The 24,623-nt window shown below is 36.9% G+C and overlaps 7 protein-coding genes across 15 annotated transcripts; 4 read left to right on the forward strand and 3 right to left on the reverse strand.

Moving 5' to 3' along the window:
* Positions 1 to 463: 463 nt before the first annotated feature.
* Hinfp (Histone H4 transcription factor) lies at positions 464 to 3,206 on the forward strand. 2 transcript variants are annotated; one of them, XM_089589411.1, is made up of 6 exons: positions 464 to 809; positions 898 to 1,459; positions 1,573 to 1,909; positions 2,017 to 2,332; positions 2,406 to 2,634; positions 2,784 to 3,206. In XM_089589411.1, exons 2-6 carry the CDS (start codon positions 959 to 961, stop codon positions 2,964 to 2,966), a joined length of 1,566 nt encoding a protein of 521 aa, XP_089445537.1. In that variant the 5' UTR covers positions 464 to 809; positions 898 to 958; the 3' UTR covers positions 2,967 to 3,206. The 2 variants fall into 2 exon arrangements, with proteins under 2 accessions (XP_089445537.1, XP_089445538.1); XM_089589412.1 differs by having other exon boundaries at positions 924 to 1,459.
* On the reverse strand, positions 3,122 to 6,552 carry calypso (ubiquitin carboxyl-terminal hydrolase calypso). Of its 4 annotated transcripts, XM_089589409.1 has the most exons (9): positions 6,019 to 6,552; positions 5,581 to 5,795; positions 4,947 to 5,500; positions 4,596 to 4,835; positions 4,391 to 4,509; positions 4,188 to 4,292; positions 3,818 to 4,104; positions 3,595 to 3,752; positions 3,122 to 3,518 (listed from the first exon to the last, which is right to left on the reverse strand). In XM_089589409.1, exons 1-9 carry the CDS (start codon positions 6,074 to 6,076, stop codon positions 3,437 to 3,439), a joined length of 1,818 nt encoding a protein of 605 aa, XP_089445535.1. In that variant the 5' UTR covers positions 6,077 to 6,552; the 3' UTR covers positions 3,122 to 3,436. The 4 variants fall into 4 exon arrangements, with proteins under 4 accessions (XP_089445535.1, XP_089445536.1, XP_089445534.1 ...); XM_089589410.1 differs by having other exon boundaries at positions 3,604 to 3,752; positions 4,188 to 4,316; positions 4,388 to 4,555; positions 4,804 to 5,500; XM_089589408.1 differs by having other exon boundaries at positions 3,604 to 3,752; positions 4,596 to 5,500.
* Positions 6,553 to 7,507: 955 nt separating this feature from the next.
* Ras64B (ras-like protein 2) lies at positions 7,508 to 9,195 on the forward strand. Of its 4 annotated transcripts, none has more exons than XM_014351014.2 (5): positions 7,508 to 7,941; positions 8,025 to 8,154; positions 8,343 to 8,430; positions 8,509 to 8,720; positions 8,807 to 9,195. In XM_014351014.2, exons 2-5 carry the CDS (start codon positions 8,050 to 8,052, stop codon positions 8,999 to 9,001), a joined length of 600 nt encoding a protein of 199 aa, XP_014206500.1. In that variant the 5' UTR covers positions 7,508 to 7,941; positions 8,025 to 8,049; the 3' UTR covers positions 9,002 to 9,195. The 4 variants fall into 4 exon arrangements, with proteins under 4 accessions (XP_014206500.1, XP_089445524.1, XP_014206499.1 ...); XM_089589398.1 differs by having other exon boundaries at positions 7,508 to 7,728; positions 7,829 to 8,154; XM_089589399.1 differs by having other exon boundaries at positions 7,714 to 7,728.
* Positions 9,196 to 9,956: 761 nt separating this feature from the next.
* On the reverse strand, positions 9,957 to 12,558 carry APC7 (anaphase-promoting complex subunit 7). The gene is made up of 6 exons (XM_014351012.2): positions 12,328 to 12,558; positions 11,909 to 12,238; positions 11,409 to 11,818; positions 10,922 to 11,336; positions 10,584 to 10,858; positions 9,957 to 10,516 (listed from the first exon to the last, which is right to left on the reverse strand). The coding sequence occupies exons 1-6, from the start codon at positions 12,394 to 12,396 to the stop codon at positions 10,291 to 10,293; spliced, it is 1,725 nt and encodes a 574-aa protein (XP_014206498.2). The 5' UTR covers positions 12,397 to 12,558; the 3' UTR covers positions 9,957 to 10,290.
* Positions 12,559 to 13,374: 816 nt separating this feature from the next.
* On the forward strand, positions 13,375 to 15,251 carry prel (preli-like). The gene is made up of 5 exons (XM_023389263.2): positions 13,375 to 13,519; positions 13,775 to 13,972; positions 14,053 to 14,269; positions 14,356 to 14,604; positions 14,670 to 15,251. The coding sequence occupies exons 2-5, from the start codon at positions 13,881 to 13,883 to the stop codon at positions 14,820 to 14,822; spliced, it is 711 nt and encodes a 236-aa protein (XP_023245031.2). The 5' UTR covers positions 13,375 to 13,519; positions 13,775 to 13,880; the 3' UTR covers positions 14,823 to 15,251.
* A 1,540-nt stretch (positions 15,252 to 16,791) lies between these two features.
* Positions 16,792 to 19,282, reverse strand: LOC106646524 (uncharacterized). Of its 2 annotated transcripts, XM_089589611.1 has the most exons (3): positions 18,649 to 19,282; positions 17,394 to 18,258; positions 16,792 to 17,275 (listed from the first exon to the last, which is right to left on the reverse strand). In XM_089589611.1, the coding sequence occupies exons 1-2, from the start codon at positions 18,719 to 18,721 to the stop codon at positions 17,855 to 17,857; spliced, it is 477 nt and encodes a 158-aa protein (XP_089445737.1). In that variant the 5' UTR covers positions 18,722 to 19,282; the 3' UTR covers positions 16,792 to 17,275; positions 17,394 to 17,854. The 2 variants fall into 2 exon arrangements, with proteins under 2 accessions (XP_089445737.1, XP_089445736.1); XM_089589610.1 differs by lacking the exon at positions 18,649 to 19,282 and having other exon boundaries at positions 17,394 to 17,849.
* Positions 19,283 to 20,989: 1,707 nt separating this feature from the next.
* Positions 20,990 to 24,614, forward strand: LOC106638085 (uncharacterized). Its single transcript, XM_014351111.3, has 13 exons — positions 20,990 to 21,096; positions 21,188 to 21,317; positions 21,393 to 21,523; positions 21,627 to 21,761; positions 21,834 to 21,998; positions 22,140 to 22,228; positions 22,318 to 22,498; positions 22,628 to 22,838; positions 22,913 to 23,074; positions 23,155 to 23,309; positions 23,704 to 23,936; positions 24,014 to 24,242; positions 24,344 to 24,614. The coding sequence occupies exons 1-13, from the start codon at positions 21,033 to 21,035 to the stop codon at positions 24,592 to 24,594; spliced, it is 2,136 nt and encodes a 711-aa protein (XP_014206597.2). The 5' UTR covers positions 20,990 to 21,032; the 3' UTR covers positions 24,595 to 24,614.
* Positions 24,615 to 24,623: the final 9 nt, after the last annotated feature.

Genomic DNA, 24,623 nt, shown 5'->3' on the forward strand with positions numbered 1-24,623 from the left:
GACATGGCTCTTATACTATAAACTATTTAACTGTAGTAATTATTTGGATCAGCGCCATCTAGCGTTGCGATTTCTGAACTAGTGAAAAAGTGAACTAAAAAGTGGCCCTAGAATTCTGAACGAGAGCTTTAGGCAGTTTAGGCCCTGGAGCCATTCAGTCAATTATAAATCAGCCGCAACTAATCATACAGATATAAAATAAAAATTCGACATTGTTTGTGCTGTTTGCGGCAAGTTTACAAATTATCTTCTACCCAAAATTCGACCTCCAAAAGTATAGATACTTAAATAGTTTAATAAAATCGACCTTATGGCACTAAGTACTTAGTAGTGATTACTATAACTACTACACTTAACACTCCACGTATATCTTACACCGTGCTCTCTTTACCAGAATGATAAAATCAGAGGCTGTAATGCCTTTTTCGAAAAACAGCCATCTTTAAATAGACACCAAAACTAGCCACTGAAAAAATTTAAAAACTATACCTAAAGGTAAGGTTATATGCACCTGGGTTCTGTTGCTGCATCGCTGCATATGCTGCGTGTAATGCATATATATACATATATATGTATAAACGAGGGAAACCGCTCGAACCTCGAACATCTTAAGTCGCCCAACCTGCTGTAGCCTGCCTACTTGCCAATGAGAAAGTCTATGAAATCGAAAAATGCACTTCATCAAAAGCATTAAGTACTTAGTGAAATATATTCGCTGAGTAGGGGCTCGAAACTCAAGACGCACCGTTGCAACAGTACACGCAACCCTTTCGTGGATCGTGAATATTAATTGGCTTAGCACGGTATAGGTAAGTGTATGAACACTTGTCAAGTCAATCATTAACTCGTCGTTTTTTTAACGGTATCATGCATTAATTTGGGTTGTAATAATTACAGTTCACTTTAATTTTTGTTACCTGAAGTGAATAAGGGCTCATACAGGGTGACCTAAACTAAAATGGCTTTGAATGAAAGCGTGGCACAGTTGATGATAAATAAAGATGCTCGGAAAAGATGCAGCCAATGGGTTGACGACGTCAAGGTTGCCTCGCCTTTGAGCGAAAATAACAATGAACTTAAGCGTCGACTGCCAGAAAGTGAATCCGACGACCACGTCGAGACAGATTCAGAGTTTGATTCTGTCTCAGAGTCTGGTGCAGGCAGCAAAAGAAGGCACGCTGTGGCTCTAAAAGCTGAGAAACTTCATCTTGTTTGCGAGTGGAAGGATTGCGATTTTACCATCGAGTCGCTTGATTCTTTCCTTAAGCACGTTGCAAATCATGTTCCTGAGCTAGACATAAGGATCACGGCGGAAATTGAAGTCTACGGCTGCCTGTGGTCAGGCTGTAATTATGAAAGTTCTATTGACACCGACATTATGCGCCACGTCAACTATCACTCATTTCATACAAAATTGAAATGCATCGGGAAAAACGTCAGAGGAAGGATAAAGCTCCCGGTAAGTCTTGTTTAGAATTACCATTACTTTTTACAATTGATCTTAGATTTATACCTCACCACATGTTTGTCCTTGTTGTTATTATATTTTTTAATTACTTGCCCTCTCTCTAGAAATGCAGGCGCGATGCGGTTTGGAAAAATATTTTGGAGACATTGCCCCCACATGAGTGTCAATGGAATAAATGTAATCAAAAATTCAATAACTATCAGCTTTTTCTTTATCATATGTTGGGTCACATTGAAAATAATCCACGTGGTAATAAAGTTGACGGTGGGATCATGTGTCAGTGGACTGGATGTAACAGCAAATATCCCAGTATATACAAACTCAGGGAACACGTTCGAGTTCATACGAAAGAAAAAATTCTCGCGTGTCCCGATTGTGGCTGGGCTTTTGCCTCTAATACAAAGTTTCACTATCATTGCAAAAGACAGATTCCACTGGAAGGTTGGTTCTTTTCAAGAATTTGATAACAGCTGATTGATGTGGTTTAAAAATCAAATTTCATTTACTTGGCATACAAATGACATTTTGATGGCATATTCTTTCCCTAGTGCAAGGATATCAATGTTCCCATTGCAACAAGTTTTATCCAACGGAATGCATTTTAAGAGAACATTTGAGGAGTCACGTTTTTCATTACAGATGCAATAAATGCGGTATGAGTTGCGACTCTCCGTCCAGTTTATCAAGACATATTCTATACAGGCATTCCACAACTAGAGGGTTTCCTTGCAACCAATGTTCCCATGCAGCCAAGTCACAAAAAGATCTTGATTCGCATATGACGATACACTTACCTGGACAAACTTTTGCGTGTGAATTCGATGGCTGCAATTATTCTTGCAAAAATGCATACACCTTGGAAAGGTAAGGTAGTTAAATTTTAGTCGTTACAAAGCTTTTATTACTGATAGAAAAATCTTTACTTGTATTTCTAAAGGCACATTGAAAAAGTCCATCGATTAGAAATTCGTTGGTATTGTTGTCACGAATGTCCCGTAAAATACAGAAAGAGTTACAGACTCACTAGGCATCTGATCGAAGCTCATCACTTGCAGTGGCTGAATGGTCACAAAAGATTTCAATACATATTACAAGAAGATGGCTGTTATAGACTTCAAGCAGTGAGATATGAAAGTGTGGATGACGATCCACCTATTTCTCGAAAGGTAATTATTACTTAAAATGAGTCTAGATTATTGTCTTCTCATTGCGAGGTGATTTCAATAAAATACAATAATATGAATATAAATTTCTTGTACAAAAAGGATAAATACAATTTACTTATTCAAATCACAATTATTTTTGGCGTTTTTAGGATATTAAGAACGAAAGCATCGATGAGCCTGAACAAAAACAGGTAGAGCCTGTAGTTCCGTGTATACTAATATCAATTGATGAGATGGACGACAAAGGAAACATTATTAGCAGTAAAATCATCGAAACCCAAGAGACGAAGGTATTACCTTCATCTGCTGGAGCTCCGTTAGTTATAACGTAATAGTGACGCAGGAGTTCATTAAGATAAAAGCTAGTTTCATTCACTCGTTTGGTTTGCAAAATATAATTTATTATTTTCCAATTTTGACATTCACTCCATTAAAAAACTAGAGCTAGGAATTCAAAACCAGCTATTACGTGAAAAAACACAAATGATAAAAAGACAATGTAAAACTTTATTACTATCTTGGACTTTTAAGAGTAAGGACGTGTAAAAAAATACAGCTTTCGTAATAAATAACGTTATTACAATTAAGATTTTTTCCTCGAGAAATATACACAAATTTAAAGCTGATTCAACGCATATTAGCAGAAAACTGCCGCTGCGTCGATAATTAAAAATTATCCTCTGCATCGCAATCTAGAATGTAAGATTAAAATAAATATGACAGTTGGAAAAAAAATCTCAAAAGATTCACAGTTTTGAAGAACTAGAGTCAGAGTTAGTTTTTATTCAACTTTTTGTCGTATTCACTTGCGTTTCTTGCATTTTGTTCTTCCTCTTCGTCTTCGAGTAGTTGTCGTTCGTGCGGCATCTGCTTTTTTCGAAGACCTTGACAACGGGTAATAAATTATCAAATTAGTTTTATATTGGACACATAAATTTATGTTTGTCTTTTACTAAAAACCGAGCTGACCTGTGTACTCTGTTGACCGATACCGTAGGCTGTTTTTTCAGTTGCAAGTGTTGCTGTACCAATTCAGCAAGTTTTCCTTGTTGAGCCAGCATCGACAAAAACGTACAAATGAATTCGTCGTAATTGTGAGTCCTTCTGCAGTCGTCGATCTACAAAATTTACAAACGATTAATTTTCAATTCGGTTTCGTCAGTTATGTAACTAAAGACTATACCTTATATTTTGTCCGCTTATCGTTTTCATCTTTCAAAGTTGCTTCGCAAATACTGATTTCATGTTCCAAGTTTTTCAGTAGTGCTAGCAAATCTTTTGGAACAAAAGTGTGTGGTTCTATTTCTATCTTTTCGACCTTCTTTTCTTCAGTAACTGTATCGCCGTTACTCGTTTTGACTCTTGCATGAGGGATCCGCGCCTCTCCTGATAAACACACCTTTTTATTTGCCGGTGTACTTTCGGACAGCATTCTCTTACCGTTTATGTTTATGTTACTCAAAGATCGACCTAAAGACAAGAAAAAAGGCATTATTTATCGAGCAAAAGTAATTGTAAAATTTGTTAACTTCTGCTAAAGGAAAAAAATTTACTTAGTCCGTTTTCTGTTTTTTCGTCTGCTGCCACCTTTATCACGACAAACTTTTTAAACTCTTTGGACGATGTCGGACTTATTTGTCCTGAATTCCAACCCCAGCCTGTATAAAGAGAAGAAAAAATTGTATAAAATTTTTTCTGTGTGCGCTGTTTATGTAACTGTTCCTAAAGATAAAGTAAGAAATAAAAAAAAAAAAACCTATTTCGGATGAAGTATCGGTGCTGGATGAGCTATGAGCAGGCGACGTTTGAATTTGAAGGGGAGTCGCGTAATCAAGAGCACAGACGTTTACGACTTTTTCTGCAATAGTAGCAATACTGCAACAATAAAATACATACAAGTATTTACTGTGCGAGATTGCTACTCGATTGTATAACGTAACATATGACGTAGCGATTCCTACCTCGTTGAAGGCTTTGGCACTTCTTCGTTATCACTTTTAACATCTTTAACGCGCTTGTCTACATTTATCTGTCCGAGCATTGTATTTGTACTTTCGATTTCTGATTTCATTTCGACGTCGTTAATTTCCTCCAAGGTCTTTTCTTTTTTTTCACCTGTTTTTTCTACTTTTTCATCATCAGTACTGTTATTACCACTACTACTACAACTACTGCTATTACTACTGCTACTACTATTGCTAGTGCTATTACTGCTGCTACTGCTACGACTACTATTACCTCTGTTCGTACTATTTTTTTTATTGTCATTAGCAGTATTGTTATCATTACCGCCACTTTTGCTGCTTTCCGATTTATTTTGTATTGTTAATTTAACAAGTTGCTGCAAAGCTTCTAGGACTATTTGTCTGTTTGTTTTCAACATGGCAAGCTTGTGAGAAATAGCAAGTCTCCTGTCAGGCACGACAGCCATCAAATTAAATCTAATATCTTGTAACTGCTCTCCAGTAGAGATTCCCAAACGATCGGTTATGACTCTTTTGAATTGTTCGGTCCATTCCTCATCTTCTTTCCAAGGACCATGATCTACAGGATAGGGCTTGAGACCATCAAGTTCAAAGAGCTTTCCATTTATAGGTACATAGCTGACAAAATGAAAAGCTTCTCCAGTAAACCGACCACTGGATACAGACGTATTTTTTTCCTGCCTCCTTTTGGCTTGAGGCATCGCGTGAGAATTGTGAGCACACGCCAATTCTGGTGTATTTCCAATGGCCCAGCCTTTATTTTCCGGAGACATACCAGTAGTGTGCTGTTTCAGGCGCGTAAGAGTATTGCCTAGATGAATATTTGGACAGTTGAGTAGGACAGAGAGTAAAGCGTGCGTCGCACAACTGTTTGGCACAACCTGTGATGAATATAGAATTTGGATTTAGAACTCTATTCAATGCGTGACTAATGCTGTAATTGAAATACATTTTTATATACCTGTTGTGCAAAAAACATATTGTTGACAACATCCTCATCTTTGATAAAACTCTCGTCTTGTTCGACAACTTTGCGCCTTGATCTTCTTTCCTCTATCCATCGAAATAAAAATATAAATCCGTACACAGGACCCTCGAGCGATTTCTGAAGATCATAAATTTCTTCAACTTGAACGCCCTTAACACCAAAATCTTCGAGAAGAAGCGTAAAGAGGCCTATATGGCAGTAAAATATACATTTATGATGATTTTGTGTGCCAAGTAAACCCATGTGAACATAATATACAATTGTATAAACGCGAATAGACAATGTGCATGAGGGCACTTAAAATCTTGCATCGTGCATACACTTACATGATTTTTGGTGAACCTTCATTGTAACATTGACAAAGTTTTTCTTACTTAAAACCATAAAAATCTTATTGAACATATGATATACCTGGATCACTTTCAAGCTCCAACCATCCCTCTGTTAATCTGTTGATGTCAACTGGCATTTTGTCATTCTATACCATTGTTACAACTAGAAACAATTATTATTTGCCACCAAAATTTTTTAATCCTCAAAGTTTTGCGTCATTCTTCAAGTTGGTATGTTTTGAGATAGTCTTGAGGCTGCAGCGTTAGCAGCAACCCATCAACTGCGTCGTCCTCGTCCTTTAGCTATTTCCTCTTCAAAAGCACCGTCATGTTGCGTTTTAAAACAAAAATAGCCTTCTGCTCTTTGCAACTTTTGCAAGCTGAAGTATAATTTATTCCTATATTTCGCACGAATAGAATCACATAACTTATTAACAGCTCACACAGTGGGACACATTAAACTGAACTACTGAACTGGACACAACATACAACACACACAACAGCTTTGTAATACGTTGTGTGTGGATGTAGAGTAGACTACATTGGAACTTGGAACATTAGGTTCGTTTGGGGCTTAGCTTGGAGCAGCTCGGAGCTCCTCCGAAATTTGCCCCAAAACACACGGTTTTGCTCCGACTGCTCTGAGTCACATAAATATTTACATCTTGGCCAAGACCGTAAATATAGATGTACTGACTGTATAGGAATTTGCTCGGAGCAAAATGCGTGTGTTTTGGGGCAAAGTTCGGAGGAGCTCCGAGAGCAGCTCCAAGCTAAGCCCCAAACGAACCTATATTGGGGGCAGTCCGTGTGTAGTGGTATCAATATCGGTCATATAAACAAAGCTGAAATCCAAAATAAATTAATTGTACGCTTCGTCTGCTCATATCCCCTATATTAATCTGCTTTCCATTGAATTATACGTTATTTGGCTTCAGATGATAGGTACAGAGTTATACTTATGTATTCTCATATTCGTAAAAGAAACTAACGAAGCAACAGCTGCATATATATATATATTCCTCTCTGCCTCTCTCATGCAGCCCTCTTGCACGGCAAAAGTTTAATAGGTAGTAAGTTTGTTATATGTACGCAACGACGTGCGTGGGTGCGTATGATGAGAGGAGGGGGGGTTGGGTACGGCCACGGCCATGACGGGAGACGGGACTGACGGGCGTCGTGTGTGTGCTGCGTATACTTGCGTATGTAGTATAGGCGCGTAGGCCCTATATTCCTATATACATACATTTGGCATTACGTTAAAATATAAATAAGTATGTGGTGAGCGTGAATACTGTGCGTATGGGGTAGCTAATTCAGATATTATAAAATATAATATAATTTGGTACATTTATATTCAGCGAGATTTAGAGGGACAATTGAGATTTCCTTACTAATTCGTACGTGCTAGACGTTCCAATTGCAGTCGCGAGAATATTTATGTAGAAACAAATACCTAGAATGTTAAAAGCGTAGTCGGGTGTTGTATTTGTGGTATACATTTATCATTGTGTGGTGAGCGTGCCTGAAGTGCCTGAACCCAGTAGTTAAGTAGTGGCCAGTAGTAGTCAGTACCTATACTTATATGTCGATGCTGCTCTCTCTGCAGAGAGATGAGTCTGTCTTATTGCTCTGTAATTGAGTATGCGGGAGGTGGGGGAAAACTTGATTGAGAAAGAAGAGAAAAAAAAAAAAAAAAGAAAGAAAAGACCCGCAAAGTCCCTTACAGAGCAGAAGCAGAAGTGAAGCTGCAGTGTAGCAGTTGTGCCTTGAGCTGATTTGATTCAAGGTACCTATATTTGTAAGATCAGCTTGATCTTGATGTGTCTAATTAATAGCATATTTTTTTTATTTTATATGTACCACTGTTTTCACGAACATTTGAATAGCCAAAAACAATAATTCAACAAGTTTTTGATTATCGCACTTTTACGTATACTTACTTACGGCATATATTATAAGTCGGGGACATGTGCATCAGCAGCATTGCCTTATACATTAGGTGACTCTGATATATTATTTGTTAGCACGTATAGTCACGTACTCTCTTCTAATAAGTATATAGGTACCTTATAATATACTTAGTTAATAAGATAGACATCCCAGAATCATGTCTTGGGCAAACGAGAAAACAAATTATTCATCCACGTATAAACTGGTCGTCGTTGGCGGCGGAGGAGTCGGCAAATCTGCAATTACAATACAATTTATTCAAGTAAGTCCCACGTCTTATTCATGAATAATTTTCTTTTCCCTGTCCATTATCATTCGTCTATTTTTGTACCTCTCATTTATTGGTGTATGAATCATATGTGCATAATATACTTGCACCTTTGCTCAAATTAGTTTTCATTAACTACAACAATAATCTCCATTTTTTATTTTCTGTTTGATTGATTTAAGAGTTATTTTGTAACCGATTATGATCCCACGATTGAGGATTCTTATACGAAACAGTGCGTGATCGACGATGTCCCGGCAAAACTCGACAGTGAGTTTTTCATGTTTAGGAAAAAAAAAATTAAATGTCAACATTTGAAATAAAAACTGACGATTTGACACATTTTAGTACTGGATACCGCTGGCCAAGAGGAGTTCAGTGCCATGCGAGAACAGTACATGAGGAGCGGGGAAGGATTTCTGTTGGTATTTTCAGTCACGGACCATTCAACGTTCGAAGATATGTTTAAATTCCACAGGCAAATTCTACGAGTCAAAGACCGCGACGAATTCCCTATGCTGATGGTTGGCAATAAAGCCGATCTCGATCAACAGCGAGCGGTAAGCGATCGAGGGCCCCTATTTTTCTTACGCTTTTAATAAAACAGCAAAAAGACTTGCCAAATTTAAATCTTCAATCGTTCAAGGTTTCCGTCGAAGAAGCTCAGAATCTCGCCCGACAGCTGAAAATCCCCTACATTGAATGCAGTGCCAAAATACGTATGAACGTCGACCAAGCTTTTCACGAACTCGTTCGCATCGTAAGAAAATTTCAGCTATCGGAGAGACCACTTTCTAAGCCCAATTATAAGAAAAACAAAAAAAAGTGCTGTGTTTTATAAGTAAATTGTACCACCGCATTTCGAAAAGTCAGCGAGGTTTTGGGGCGATGAACATTTACATCGTGTTATTATTAATCCGCACAAACAATTCAAGACTAAAACTATATTTAGCGCAACAATTAGTTTGCATACGATGGATATTTTAAATGAAGCCGAGCTTCCAAACATTGCGACTTTTTTTTTTTTTTTTTTTTTTCTTCCTACGTAAAAACAACATCGATCCTGTTGTTGATTATAGTGAAAAGTAGTCAACAATGGGTTAATTGATGTCTCCGTGAAACAATTTTGTACATCGAACGTGCCTATTGAAAGAGGGTCCGCATCAGCAGACACTTGCAGAGCACTTCTTTAAGGGAAATACCTACATTTGAATAGGTAACACAAATTTCAAAGGCGTGAATCGATAGATTTTTAACTTTTTTATATCTTCCAATGGTGCCTTCTTTTTTACAAAAAGCCTTTTTTCGCGGGAAAAAATTAATCGGTATCTTATAAAGCTATCAAAACTCTTAAAAAATATTTTTATCAAGTTACGAATTGGAATAGAAAAAGATCGGTGAATAACATGTAAATAACGAATAACAGCTTTCAACTTTTTACTCGTTTTTCGTTATGAAGAAGGAGCCTAAAAAAAAAAAACAATAAAAATGATATAAAATCCATTAAATTGTGTGATGAAAACATTTTTTAATTTACACTTTTCTTCAATCAGTAGCGAATTGCAGTGCCTGCTGTCCCACTTTCAATGAACGTGTTCATTTGTAAGTGTTTACAAGATGCTGTCGCAAAAATACATAAAACCACACAATTTTAATACTGCTGGTTTAGATATGGAGTATTTATAATTTTAACTTTGACGTTTGATTTTGAATTTTGATAGGTTCATCATTACGTTTAGTCGACCAGAACAGTCAACAAATCATCGTTATTCCATGCATAAAACGTATTTGTAAAAGTAAGCTAAATCAGTAAATTTCAATTTATTTTTGATATAGCATACAAGGAAGAAAAGAGAGAGAAAATTGAAGGATGTACACTAACACTCAATCAAATTGTATTACGATTCATAGAAAAATACAGGTATACAATTGTAAAAAAGATCAGACTTTTTGTAAAAGACCATATTTTAATATAAATTAAATTCATTTGAATAATATAAACTAAATTCATTTGAACGTTCTCAAGAAAATGTAACAAAAATCATTACACATATTTACAAAGAAAAAAATAAAAAATATTAAAAATAAATGTCAACAGGCACACTCAATTGATTTTTTAATTCAATCGGGTTATTGGCCACTGGCTTCTAAATCCATATCTGACCAAACAGCCTCCGTTTCGCTTTCATCTACCGCATCGTCATTATCAGTGTCAGGTAGACCTTCGCCTACTTCATACGAAGGATCCGTATGCTCTTCACCAACAGTCATGTAATACGAAGAAGACTCTATAGTATTGGAATTTCCTTCCAATCTATGCATGCCCTCCAACACTCTTCTGTCGCTAGGATTAATACTTGAAAGAAAACATTTTTTTAATTACATTTAACATTTGCTCATGCATAAAATAAAAATTCACATACTTTAACGCAATAGCATAATGATCTAAAGCTTTTTCCGCGTTGTGTAGCCTTGCCCACAAATCACCAAGCATTTGATGTAATTTGCACGTCGGTTGTGTGTCAACTTGCTTTTCGAGGAGTTCTATAGCAGCTTCCAAGTTCATTTCTTGTTCGTAAATTTCTGCTAAATAATAGACTGCGGGCAAGTAAGTATCTTCTTGACTCAGAGCTTTTTCAAGCAAATTTTTCGCTTTTCCTACAGTAACAGGATCTCGCATCAGGACTGAAGCATACAACTGAAATTTAAAATACCCATGTTAGTAGTTTTGAAATTCAAATTAATAAATTAGTTTTTATACCGTTAAAACTCGTGATGTAGATCCAAGTTGTTTGTGAGCGCCACTAGCTATATTGGAAGCTTCTCTCAAGCGATGCATCCCCACAAAACAATCGACCAATCCTTTGTGAGCTTCGTATCGGTAAGGTTTTAACTGCATGGCTTGACGAAAATGATTCAATGCGTCCGAGTATTTTTTTTGTTCTATGAGAATATTGCCTCTGAGAATGATTGCTTCGACGTTTCGTGGGCATATAATTATAGCCTGGTTAGCAATAGTGTTGGCTCGATTTAGTTTACGGAGGGCAAACAAAGCATAAGCCAGTGCTGTGTAAGCCTCCGCTGAGCGCTCGCTCATCGTAGATATTAATGGAATCAGTTTTTCCAATTCTACAGTGTGGTGAGTTCGATGCAGCACAGCTGCATATATGTCAAGACTGCAATAAAGTTAAAATCTGTGAATCTGGATGTACGCCTCAACATTAACTTTTCTGTCATTAAATTTTTACCCTTTAGTTGAATCTGGCTCGACCGCTCTTGCTCGTCTCAGACACATCAGGGCATTTTTGTAATCTCCCGAATAATAGTAACATTTTCCCATGATTACTAAAAGATTGTAATTGTCTCTCAAGCAATTAACACTGTCCAAAGATCGCAAAGTAGTCACCGCGTGATTGTATTCTCTGTTATTTATGTGAGCATGAGCCTTTATCCAAGCATTGAGCCATTCAAAACTGGTTAAATTTAAATTACAACTCATAATTATTGAATTGACTTCAATGCCTTTCACTCCCAATGCAAGTAAACCTTCCGCAGCCTCAAGTGCCAAAGGACACTCTCTTAAAACTTCTTTGTACGTTGCTATAGCCGATCTTTCCATACCCTGCTCTTGAAACATCCTTGCTAGAGCCATATTGACCTAAAAGATAGAGAAAATAATAAAGTAATGTGTATAAGTTATTTTTTAAGCTAAAAAAATAATATTGCATCATCACTGTAATTAATTAACCTTTGCAGTTCTCAGTTTACCAGGAATACTTTGCAGTATTTGGAGTGCCTCCTGATGGTTTTTCAATTTCATTAGGCAGGCATAAATTTGGTATTTTATGTCTACATCTGATACGATCTCCTTTCGGCCTTCCAGATTTAATTTTGCGGAAGAGCCCTTGGATTTTAACAAACATTTTCGTACTTGTAGTGATTTTTTGTAAAGTGACTCCGCCCTTTTGAATTTGCCCAGATAAAAGTGTGAATCTGCACAATAAACGTAAACGAGAAACTTTGTGCAGGCTGGCAAGATTTCGTTGTTGTGATCGCTGAGAGACAAAACTAAATTTGCCTGCACATGTTTTGAAAAAAATTCTTTTTTTTATCATTAGAAGCACTCAATGACCTGGTTAGGTGAAATTCAGAAAAAGTACGACTTACCAAAGATATAACGTTCGAATACAGAGCTTGATCGTAAAGGTGTTGAATTTGATCGAAAAATCCCGACATAGTTCAAAGTTCAAGCAGAAAGTATATTCACACACAACTAACGGAGCATTTACACTACGTATACAAACAATCGTCGTTAAAAGAGATAAAAGAGTTGAAAGAATTTACTTAATTAATTACAATTGAATTACACTTTGTTAATATGCATGTGTATATAATCCACTATCCTTGTCGTCTGCAATGCATTGTGTGTAGTGTGTGTGAGGCCTTTCTCTTTCTCTCTCAGCTCTCTCTGCTCTTGCTCTCTCCCTCTCCCACCCTTTCCTTGTCTATATATATATATATATTTATATTGAGGCTATAATATATTTATACTTCATAAATAAGGTTCATTACTCATTACGATCATAACAGATCAGTTCAATTCCGTCTTGTGCAGAGTTGGTTCTTGAATTAAAATGAAAAATAAAAAAGACTATTCTCGAACTAGAAATAAGTAATTAAGTAGGTATAGAACTAACTTTGTCCGTTGACTCGAGAGAAACAATATTGTAAGTTTTTTTTGGTGTTTTAATTTGAGAAATGGAGTCAACCGAAATAAAAGTAATTTCGCAATAAACCTATAAACTATAAATTATTTTGTATTTGTACCCGCGCGCGCACTCTTCAGAAATGGCAAAAATGCGTGTTATTTCAAATGGGGTGACGTCACGTTGTGATTGTCTTCGTCGGCGTCGATGTGTTATCTATATTCTATAGGCGCCATAATTTGAACACAAAGAAGAAAAAATCTAGAAGATGTATACCTAAGAAATTTTAGAACCTAATAAATTATATTGAATATTTATCATTATATATAAAGATACGATTTTACATCCAACTATACATTACAAACTATACAGTTTCACTCGTTTTCACTAATAAATATTTTGCGGTGCTTTACGTTTTGTCGTCTGCATGTTGTATATATAGATATCAAAACAATTGGTATATATATATAGTATAACTTATATACTTATACTCTTTCTGCTCCGACAGCCAACAGCTGATTGTCGATGCAATGTATCCATGAGCCCCAGCCGGCCCAGCCGTCCAGTCCATCAGTATAGTTTTCTTCATCATTAGTAGCGTAAGGATGCACCAACGAAAAATCTCAGTTAATACTTACCAGAAACCTAATATAGTAAGTTACAAGTTTCATGTACATATATATATATATATATATATAAAATATAAGTAGGCTGTGAATTTTGTTTCAATTATATCATCGTTAATGCATATGAATCACACACAAGTATCAGCGACATTTTTCATGCCATACAACCAACAATAGATTTAATTTATCAATTAAATTCAATGAATTATCCATGTATATTGATAGTTAAATAACCTACATACATACTTAGTTGCATTAAACTTTGATCATTTGTTGTTTCAGACATATGATACATTCAACAATAGCAAGTATCTTTAATGACTACTTCAGAAGTTTGTGCTGCAATTTGTGAACATTGAAGAAATAATTATTACTTTCAATAGGCATCATGGTGAAGTATTTTGAAAGCAGTACAATTTTTTATTTTTCTTGGGAACAAGTTGCTCAAGGGTTTTGGCGTAGATATCCAAATCCTAACAGGTATTTGACAACAATTAAAAAAACAGTTTTTATATATAAATCACATTCAATATTGAAAATTATAATTATTTTTCTTGCAGCTCACACGTTCTTAGCGAAGATACAATTTTAAGAGAAATTAAGGATGGCAAACTATACTCAAAAAGATTGTTGACTAAAACCAATCGAGTCCCCAAGTGGGGTGAAAAATTCATTAACAAAAATAACAATGTAAAGATTCTCGAAGAAAGTATAGTTGACCCCAAAGAAAAAGTTCTCGTCACGTATACTAGAAATTTAGGTTTCACGAAAGTTATGGTAGTCAAAATTTACAAACTTTTCTTGAAATTTATCTAATTGAGGGTTATTTGATTGGCAAATGATTGTCCTTGCTTTTGTTTCAGAACGTCGTTGAAAAAGTAGTCTACAAGGTCTCTCATGACAATCCACAGTGGACTGTGGCTAAAAGGTCAGCATGGATAGAAAGCTCAGTTTTTGGTTTCAGCCGAGCCATCCAGGCTTTTGGTCTTGACAGGTTCAAAAAAAATTGCATGCAAATGTCAATGGGCTTCAATCACGTACTGTCACTCATGTTTCCTACCTCTCTGCACTTTGCAAACTCAGACTTTACACAAATTGGCATTCCTAATAAGGTATGAAGTAAACTCGTTAGTTTACTTTTTTCGTGTAAACGTAACAAAATATATTTTATTTTAAGATGGATGAAAGCTCAATGATAAGGCTTACTCATGCAGCTGAAGATTTCCAACACTCTTTGCAAGACAAAGCCGAGAAAGTAAAAGATGCTGCCAAGAAAGCAAGCGATCTTGCGAAACAAAAAGCTGGTCCGATTTATGCAACTAACCAATAATTATAATTTTTTGACGCGTTTTAACATCATCTAATTGGAAAAATTGTTGTTGCATTCCTTCAAACTGCCAAACAAAATTTTTAAAATTCTTTTTTCACTCTAGATCCTAGTACAGCAAGTTTGCCAACGTATTTATATGCTGTATTTCACGCGTGTATCAAACATTTTGAATTCTCTAATGTATGTTAGATTTTTCACAATGATTGTTCGTAAGATAATAACGTCATGAATAAAAAAACCATTAAATACATGTAACATCAAATAAAGGATAAAAAGAGGATGAAGAGTCGATTTAAAAATGATTATTTGTTATAAAATTATTAATGTATATAAGTGATAATTTACGATCGACATTAAATTTATCAAGAACATAATGTATAGTTTGTTAGAATAGTTTTAATCACAATAAATCAACATTTTAGTGTGGAATTGCACCAATCTACTTAATTGCTTACAGCATTATTCTTAGCTTGTATATTACATATAAAATACATTTCCAAGCGAACGAAAATTATTCGAGTACGTACCTACAAACTACTCGTAAGCAGGAAAAATAATTAAAATGTATGTGGTTGTTTAGTGATAAGCTGCGCAAGGTGAATCGATAAACTTGAGGCCAAAAAGATACGTAAAGTTGCTCGAATTAGTTTATAAATGAGGGTCATCAATTTAGGCACGCACCACCGGTTGGAAGTAGTTGTTAACATTCAAATGTTGAAAAATTAAACGAATCGTTTCAACTAGGCGACGAACCACTCGAGCGGACATGTTGAGTTTCATAAAATACTTACTGCTCCTGATTGTTTTGCAAAATGTCACCGGCAACGTGTTACCTTCCGTAAATTTTTTGTCATCCGCTCCCAAAGGTATATTATTATCATCATCATTTTGTATATTATATTAAAGTTATAATTGCATTACGTACGTGTGTAATTTCCATGAAAAGTGGCTCCGGAGGGCACAGTCGTTGAAATGGAAAGGTCAATGCAGCCTCTGTTCGAGTTATCCTTGCTGTTTTTGGACAGCGTTTTGCGAGTTGCAAGAAAAAAATCTCTTCCTTGTACCGTCGCCTCGTGGATACCTCTAAAGGGCTCTTGTACTTCTGTTTGAAAAAAATATTCAATAATAAATACACATCAATTTACTTACATGTAAATTCTACAAAAAAAAATAAATAATTTATACATCTGTAATGTCAGGCGAGGTCGATTGAATTTAATCATTACAATTATTCAATGCGATTGCATAAGTATAATATATGCGCGTCAATTATTTTCGATAAGGCTGAATATAGTTGAACGAAAAACAGTGCGCTTTCATTCACTACTTTTCAGCAGTACGGATTAGTTTTTTTTTTTTTTGTTTTTTTGTTTTTTTTTCTTTACCTCAGTCCCGCGTGCAAAGTTTCAAAATGTCAAAATACCTGCTGATTTTTGTGTTAATTCTGAATATCGCGTGTAGTTTTTATTGCGATGCTACGGGTAACAAAAAACAAGGTAAGATTTTGATTCAACTCAAAGTGCGTCCGTACATAAATATATACTTAATATATATTGGATGATATTATATTTAAAAATAAATCCCGGCAGGTCCAGCCATGACATTGCTTCGTTCGAGCGTCAAGTCGAAATCAAGGATTCCAAGGTCTGTCGAAAATAATAATATTTTCGCCCCCATATTGACGGCCATCGATGCAACAGCTTTGCCGATAAAAAGCGTGCTAAAGTCAACGTTTAACCGATTCGTCTCCGTTGCCTGGCACCTCATCAAGAATTACGTACTCCCACTGTTGGACGATTCCATAACCGTTTCACGCAAATCGAATTTGATGCCCGAATTCATCCTCAAGTATCTCGTTCAATTGCAAACAGCCTACCACATATTGAAGCTCTTCCACATAATTTAACATCATTTGTAAGCAGTACGGCTAAATGGAATATATGAATAAAAAAAATTGCCAACAACAATATAAATTAACATTGTATTTCTTTATTCATATATAATTGAAATTTATTATCTTATCGATACAAGCTGGAGAAACAACGTGTGGTTTAACAGCACAAAGTGGTCATGAAATAACATTGTATTATTAATATATAATAACTAGTGTCAAACGACGTTAGTGGCCAATTTGATGATGGAGGCCATCGAGCTGGGCAGTACTCCGAGGGGTATGCTGCTCAGCAGTTTTTTGGCGAGTTGGCGGGCACTGTCCTTGTCCAGGGTACCCTCGCACCTGATGCTCGAATTGCTGATGTTGCAAGGCATGATGCTGTTGAAAATGGCCCCGAAGCTTCCGTCGGTCAAATTATTCACGTTTGTTATGGCGCTTCTTGCTATAGCCACGTACGGACCGACGATGTCACCGATGAATGGCATGGCTTTGATTTCGTCCAGCTTGTCGATGATCTCGCGAAAGTAATTTTTACCTTTTACCCCGTTCGTTGCATCGACTGTGTCGAAAAGTAAAGTCATTTATTTTTTTATTTTTTTTTTTTGTTTTAACCAAAAAAGTGCAAATTTACAAGTCGTGGAAAAAAAAAAAAAAAAAAAAAAACAATCACTACTTACTGCTCTTGGCATCGACAATACTAGTGGCAACGAAAAATGCGAAAAAAACCACCACGTCACTTTTCGATAGCCGCATGGCTATTGCAAGTATGTGTACTGTACTGGGCAAAGGGGAAAAAAAAAAAAAATTTGTGTTGTCACAGCTTATTATACACGTGATGGCGATACTTAACTGCATGAGCTTAAACAAAACTCGAACTATTCTTTTATAGAACGAGCGCGTTAATACATAATAATTTTAATTTTCAAACGCGTGATATGCAGAAAAAACTTGACAGAAACGGGGGGAAAATGTGTTACCTGCTTATCGCGTTTTTTTTTTTTCCAAGTATATTCGACGCTCGTGCATATGTGAATATTATGTAAAACGAAGGAAAAACAATAGTCTCCGCCACACATTTATTGTTTGTTTGTTTTTTAATATAATTTTCATGGTTCGAAATTTAGCCGTCGTTTTTAGCCTAAGCAGCTTGAAATACGTAGGCAACTACCATGTCGATGAATTTTTTAACGAAACTATCAACGTATCCTTTGAAAAAGTCTGGCAAAATATCAGACGAGATATTGTCAATTATAGCTTTAACGGCGTTATAAATGTTGTCGTTCAAAGACGGGCCGTCGCAACTGATGCCGTCCAGAGCAATCTTGCAGGGTGACGATCCGTTCAGGACATTTAAGATGAAACCTCCTGTCAAGTTGTTCAAGCTCACGAGGCCCGTTGCCAAGTTGTCGATGAGAAATGTAATCTGATCGCCGATAAGCGGAAAATTTTCCAAAAAATTCACCAATGGCTTTAAATCCAAATCATTGAGTTTGTTTCTATTTTTCGCAAGGCTGGTCTGGTGATGGTGAGGCGCGACAACAACTACAACATATTTTTAACGATTAAGACAAAAGTATATGCTAGAATACTTCCATGAAAATTAGTTCCATTTTGACGATAAGTTGAAGTTTTGCAACTCTTTAAATTTCTCAATGGTACTCTTTGCTAATGAGCCAGGGCTTTTGGCAAAATTGGCAAAAAGCACGTAAAGTAATATAAATTAAAAAATGTTTTTTTTTTTTTTTTTTTTTTTTTTTTTTTTTTTTTACTGCTTGAAAGAAAATTGAAGGGGTCGATTGTATTTTTAATTTTTTAATTTTTGTTGAAAACCACCTAATAATTTACTTGGGCACATGTACGCGTTGAGTAGAATAAGCGTATTGAAAAAAATTTTAAGCACATCACTTGATGGTAATTTTTTGTTGGACTTACGTAGATGCATCGCACTGGTTTTGTCGATCATCATGGCAAACATCAGCCCGAGAAAGAGCAACGGTACTTTCATGTTGACACTCGTCGTGCTATTCTTGTATTATTCTTTGAATTTAACACCAAAACTTTTTTACCTTTCCCTTCTTGCAAAGCCGTTTGATTTCGAGTGCACTTGAGTAAAGCATTGCTCGTATTGTTGTTATTATTGACCATTTGACGTGTTTAGTCTTTCCTGGTCTTATGTTTCTTATCCTTCCCTCGTTGCGGCGATATCGACCAATTTTTAAAAAAATATGTTTGCGCACTAATTGCCTTTTCAGATAACAAAATAAATATACTTTTTACATAAGTACGTGCACGTTTTCGAAAAATTTGTCCCCAAAGTAATAAATGAACGTGGATATTATTCCATTTAAACTTTCTACCATGTATCTATCATCGAGGAATAAGCGCTTATCAGCTGGTGTGGTATATAAAATAAAACAAAATATCAATCAATGTATAAGTAGAACAAGTGAGCTTTCAGAATAGCTCGGTAGTGTGTATAAGTAGTTACGGCAGGTCAGGAGGAAATGTGATACCATGATTACGTACACGACTTTTACAGCTTTGATGTAAATAACATAGACTTTAATTGAACAAAAGAGTCTGTTTGTAAACATTCACAAAGTTTAATTAGTTTGTGTGCATCGTTGTAAAAAAAAAACACGAGACAATTACCCATGTACACGGAGTACACTCGTTTCCCACGTGTTCTGATCTATTATTTATTATCTGTGCAAATCTTTTCACAACTAGTCGAAGCTCAACTTTTGTTTTCACGGGCGCACGTTTTTTTATTCCAGCTTAAAAAAAAAAAATTCAGAACGTATAGAGCGTCTAGTAGTTATGAAAATTGTAATAGAGAATCTCATCTATTTTGGCTCGATAAACCATTGAGCCAAAATGTCCCTTAACTTTTTCACTAACGTGAATGAAGTAGCGCAAACTATCGAAAACGACCTTGAATTCATGATAATAAAGCAGTGGCTCGAGACCTAAATCCTTTAATTAGAAAGTATTTTCTATTTCCTTCAGCTTTATACCATTGTAATGTAGTACGGTAGTAACCGCATCATCATGCAGTTTTATGAAAATGAGCTTATTTTATCAAATCGTATGAAAAAAAAAGGTTTCTTGCTTCATTGAGAAGACGAAACGATTGAAAAACATACATGCGAGCTCTCACATGCTGGTAATATACCCGTATCTAAAAAAAAAAAAAAAAAAAAAAAAAAAAAAAAAAAAAAAAAAAAAACGTAAATATTGCAAATGTGACGATTTCAAAATTTCTTTTCATAAAAAGGTTTATTATTTTGTATGGTATGTTTAACGAAAAGGTTTTAAACTCATCGTAATAAGCAATATAGACGACAATGACAGCAACACGAGAAAAACGAGATGGATAAAAGGTAGATGCAGGTATTGTAAAAAAAAACATAGAGATGGATAGAGAGAGACACGGGGAGGGGGGGGGGGGCAAAAAAAGGAGAGGACAAAAAAGAGATACGTAAAGCATAGACACACTTTATGTACGTAATACTTGGATGCCGATTCGGGTCGGAAGTATGTCGATGTGTCATGTTTGAGTGGCTCGTTGCTTTAAACAACTGCACCAATGCAGGTGGATATATAAAACTTTTGCTTTTGTTCGTTCGCTATACAGTATCAGTACGCTCATCGCCGCCGGCGTGTGTACCTACGCTCGCTTTCACGCAGGTGTTGTTGTTCGCTGTTGAGAATTTTTACACCATAAGATCACGTTTTATTGGATTTTTTGAAAAGTGCCAATGAATAATTACGCGTAGGAAAAAAAGAACAACGAGGAATCAAAATTATTAAGATTTCATTCGAACAAGACAAGTGAATCATCATTGTTGTATACTATAATTACGAGTGTCACATGTAAATCAAGAGAAATGACGGGAAGAGAGAAATAATTTACCGTACGTCACGAGATGTGGCCGAAACGAACAGAAAAAGTGTCAACGAATAAACGTTTAATCGATGCAATTTGTAACGATTATTTCAGTACAGACACGTGAAATATATTTATAACGCGTTAGTATAATAATATATACTTACTCATTGCTATTGGAGCAACTGTTGGAAAAACACACACGTGTGTGCTGGTGGTGCACCGGTGATTTTTTCGTGTTACGTAAGGTATACATATATATGTATGTACATATACACGCACCACAAGTCGGAGTAGAGAATATAATATTTATCATTTGACCTCGCTGCTTGAGAACATCGGTGTGGTACGAGAGAAAAGAAAAGAAAAGAAAAAAAAAAAGAAAAAATCCTATATGCGCGCTAAATGCAAAAGTTGAAAAATAATCATGAGTTTGTACATTGTTTCAAAAATCATATTATGGACCTTATCGATCGTAGTTGGGATTGCAGGTGAGCCAAAATATACTATTCCTTTCCCATCCCTGACATTCGTTCAGCATTAAATGAAAATAAGCCCATGTCTATAACGCGTGCATTGCAGGATATCAATCGTGCAACAAAGACATGGTCTGGGAAAAAGTTAGGGGCATGAAGCCCGAGTTGGCAAGAGAAATCCGTGTTCTTTATCGAGGAATAGATTCTCAAGGAATTGTGGCCGCTTGCTTCGAAAAGTAACGAAAAAAAAAAAAAAAAAAAAATTATTATATTGCATCACAATGTACCACAACCCAATTATATTTGTTTAGATGCAAGAGTCAGAATTGCAATGCGTTCATCATCAACCTCGAGAAGAGCTATTGCTTTAGCGTTGATTGGAAAGGAAACGACTTCGGACCAGAGCCAAATGTAACATTTTACCACAAAATCTGCTTGAAAGGTGAGCGAAAATACGTTTGGTGGGCCCGTTAATTCCAAAATTATGACAATTTTATGATTGTACCAAGTAAATTTTGCAATTTTTTTTTTTTTCTTTTTTCAAGTTCCGGAATCTTGTTTGACCAAATATTGGCAAGTTGAAAGGAGTTTGGGCTCGATTTTACATGATTCTGCGGCTGTCAATACGACACCAGAAATTACGACCAGAGCCGAATGTTACGAGACGTGTATAAACAAAGGTAAACAGTACTCGTTTTTTTTTTTTTTTTTTTTAAGTAGAAAATTGCATCCACAATCGTCTAATGTTGCAGTAAAAAATTGCAAGGCAGCTCAATTTCAAACCAGTCGCGATCTTTTCATCGGCGACATAACCGGATCCTGCACTCTTTTGACGATAGAAAGAGAAATGAAGCCTCAAGCGTACAGAGCCTCGTTGTACAGAAACGAGTACCTACAAAATCAGTGCCATAATGTATGTAAGTTTCAAAAAAAAAAAAAAAAAAAAAAAAAAAAGGAAAAAAAATACGGTAAAAAAGAAAAAAAAAAAAAAAGAAGAAAAAAAAAAAAAAAAAAAAAAGAAAAAAATCGAGATACAAAACACGCGTATACATTTGCAGCAAAAACCGAGTTTTGTTCTTATGCCGAGTTTGAAGACGCGTTGATGCCATATTCGGATTTGCAAGTGACGGGCGTGAATACAAAGCAGGTAAGCATTTATTTTTCTACGTAAGTATTGTTATCGTGCCGTGCAATATTGCACGAGTAAGATTTTCATTTTGCTTTCGTCCCTCCCAGTGCGAGAAAAGGTGCGACGAAAGCAACGATGGCTTCCTGTGCCGGGCTTTTGGCATCGAGCGCGTGAATTCTAACCGTACGACTTGCTATCTCTACTCCGATGACACAATAGGCAACGGCGTCAGCTCTCTCGTCGCTTCACCAAATTCCTCCTACAGAGAGCGAGAACCTTGCATCGACAGTGAGTACACACAACATTATACTTACATACTTACGCTTTGACTTGAAACACCTGATGTGTTTGTGTGCGAGTGGAGGCGCAATCCGTGATCTAATGAGAAATACATGTGTACACTTGATGCTTTTTTAGTGAACGTACATTGCACTAGTTCTTCTTTAATAGTCCAACTACGTACAGCCGAGCCGTTTAACGGTAAGCTTTACGCTAGCGGGTTCAGCGACAACTGTAGCGCACACGGCCACGGCGAGAATCTCACGATTTTGGTCCTACCTCTTCCGGATTTTAAAAGTACCGGTGGCTCGTCCGCCTGCGGCTTGGCTTTGTCTTACCAAGATAATCAGTTTGTGGCGTTTTTTTTTTTTTTTTTGTTAAATTGATGCTTCTTTTTTTTTTATATTCACCTACTTACAACAGAACGCGCGCGATCGTTTGGTCGACGGTTATCGTGCAGTTCAATCCAATAATCCAACGCCTTGGCGACCAAGCGGTCAGAGTGGGCTGCTCTTTCATCAACGGCTCGATTCCGTTGCCTCAGAATATAAGCGTCAACTCTGGATTCACTTTTGTCGATCCCAAGTGCGTATCCACATGTCAATCGTTATTTTGTAACAAAAAGGAGGAGAAACACCATTATGTTAAACTATATTTGGGTTTAGCGCTGGTCTGCCGCCGATAGTTTCCACGGTGGTGAATTCGTCCTCGGTGGTGCCAACCATCTCCATGTACATCTTGGACGAGAATCTTAGACCTGCCAATGTGACGCATCTTGGCCAGAAGTTGATTCTCAAAATCGAAATGTCACCAAAGCAAGGTATACCCCCATACATGCACAATAAATTGTTGCGACTAGTAATTATACATGTGTGAGCGCGCGGTGGCTCGGTCAGCTGGGTCGTGGATTGGCACGCGGGAGACCGTGGTTCAATTCCCGGCCAGTGCGACTTCGGGCAAGTACCTCTGTGAGTCTCACATGTGCTTTTTCACCACGCAATGCTCCTCGAGGAGGGTTTAGGCGACCTCCTCGCAGCATAATTGCCTAATTTCCCCCTACCCCCCTCCCAGTAATGGGAGGCCTCCTATCCCTCTTCCCTTCCTTCTCCAAAGTGCTAAGTGCCCTCAGTAGTGCCCTTATTAAAGGAGCCGGACGTAGAGCACTATAATATAAAAAAAAAAAAAAAATTATACATGTATCCTGCTCCATAAAGGGCCGTTCGACATAACGGCTGGTTATTTGCTGGCGAGCTCGTACTCGGAGGACTCGTCTCTGTTGCTGCTCGACGAGCTTGGGTGTCCAATAACCCAAATTTTTCCGGCCCTCGGAAAAGACCCGGCGGACAATCGCTCGCTCGTGGCTGAATTCAGTGCCTTCAAGTTCCCAAACAGCCAGCGCGTGCGTTTCAACGTCATTGTGAAATTTTGCCTCGATGTTTGCACTCCGGTAAACCATGCATAATGTGTGTAATGTAAGGTGTACCTATAATGATCCCTTTTCGTCGTAAAATGTTCATGTTGAAGGTGCGCTGCGATAATCGAGGGGCAACCAGTAGACGCAGAAAGCGATCGGTGCCCCCAAGTGAGGACTCGGAGAAGAAAACGCCCTTGTGGCCCAGCAACTCTACGATGGACCAGCAAATTCCCCTGCAAACGACCATTATAGTGCAGGACTCGAAATCCGCGAGCGGTATTGTGCCGAATCCCTTGAGATCGACGCGCAATCCGGATACGTTTGTCATACTCGACCCAGGTAATTCTTTTTTTTTCATCATTTCTTCGGAGTATGTGTACCTTCGATTCGACCCATCGACCCATATGTAACCCATTCGTCGACGCGTTAACGGATTTCAGGTGGCATGGACAGTCAATTCTGCATGGACGCGAACTTGCTTTTGTTTTTTATGACGATCTTCTTGATGGTGCAGCTCATCTTGATAGGCAGCTGTGTTTTTTCTCTAAGAAATTACAGGCGTCTGGCCATCAAAGCCGAGGAGGATCGAGCTGACATACTGGCCCGTCACCTCTACGGCATTCACGGCGGTAATTTTGGAATTTCCAGAAGAGTTCATTGGGTAGACAATGGTACTTCAGTTCAGAGCTAAAGTGGTTTTTTTTTTTTTTTTTTTTTTCG

The sequence above is a fragment of the Copidosoma floridanum genome, unplaced genomic scaffold, assembly GCF_036245765.1.
Source record: "Copidosoma floridanum isolate Cflo_tuat_1 unplaced genomic scaffold, Cflo_Japanese_pri ptg000009l, whole genome shotgun sequence".
Lineage (NCBI taxonomy): Eukaryota > Metazoa > Arthropoda > Insecta > Hymenoptera > Encyrtidae > Copidosoma > Copidosoma floridanum.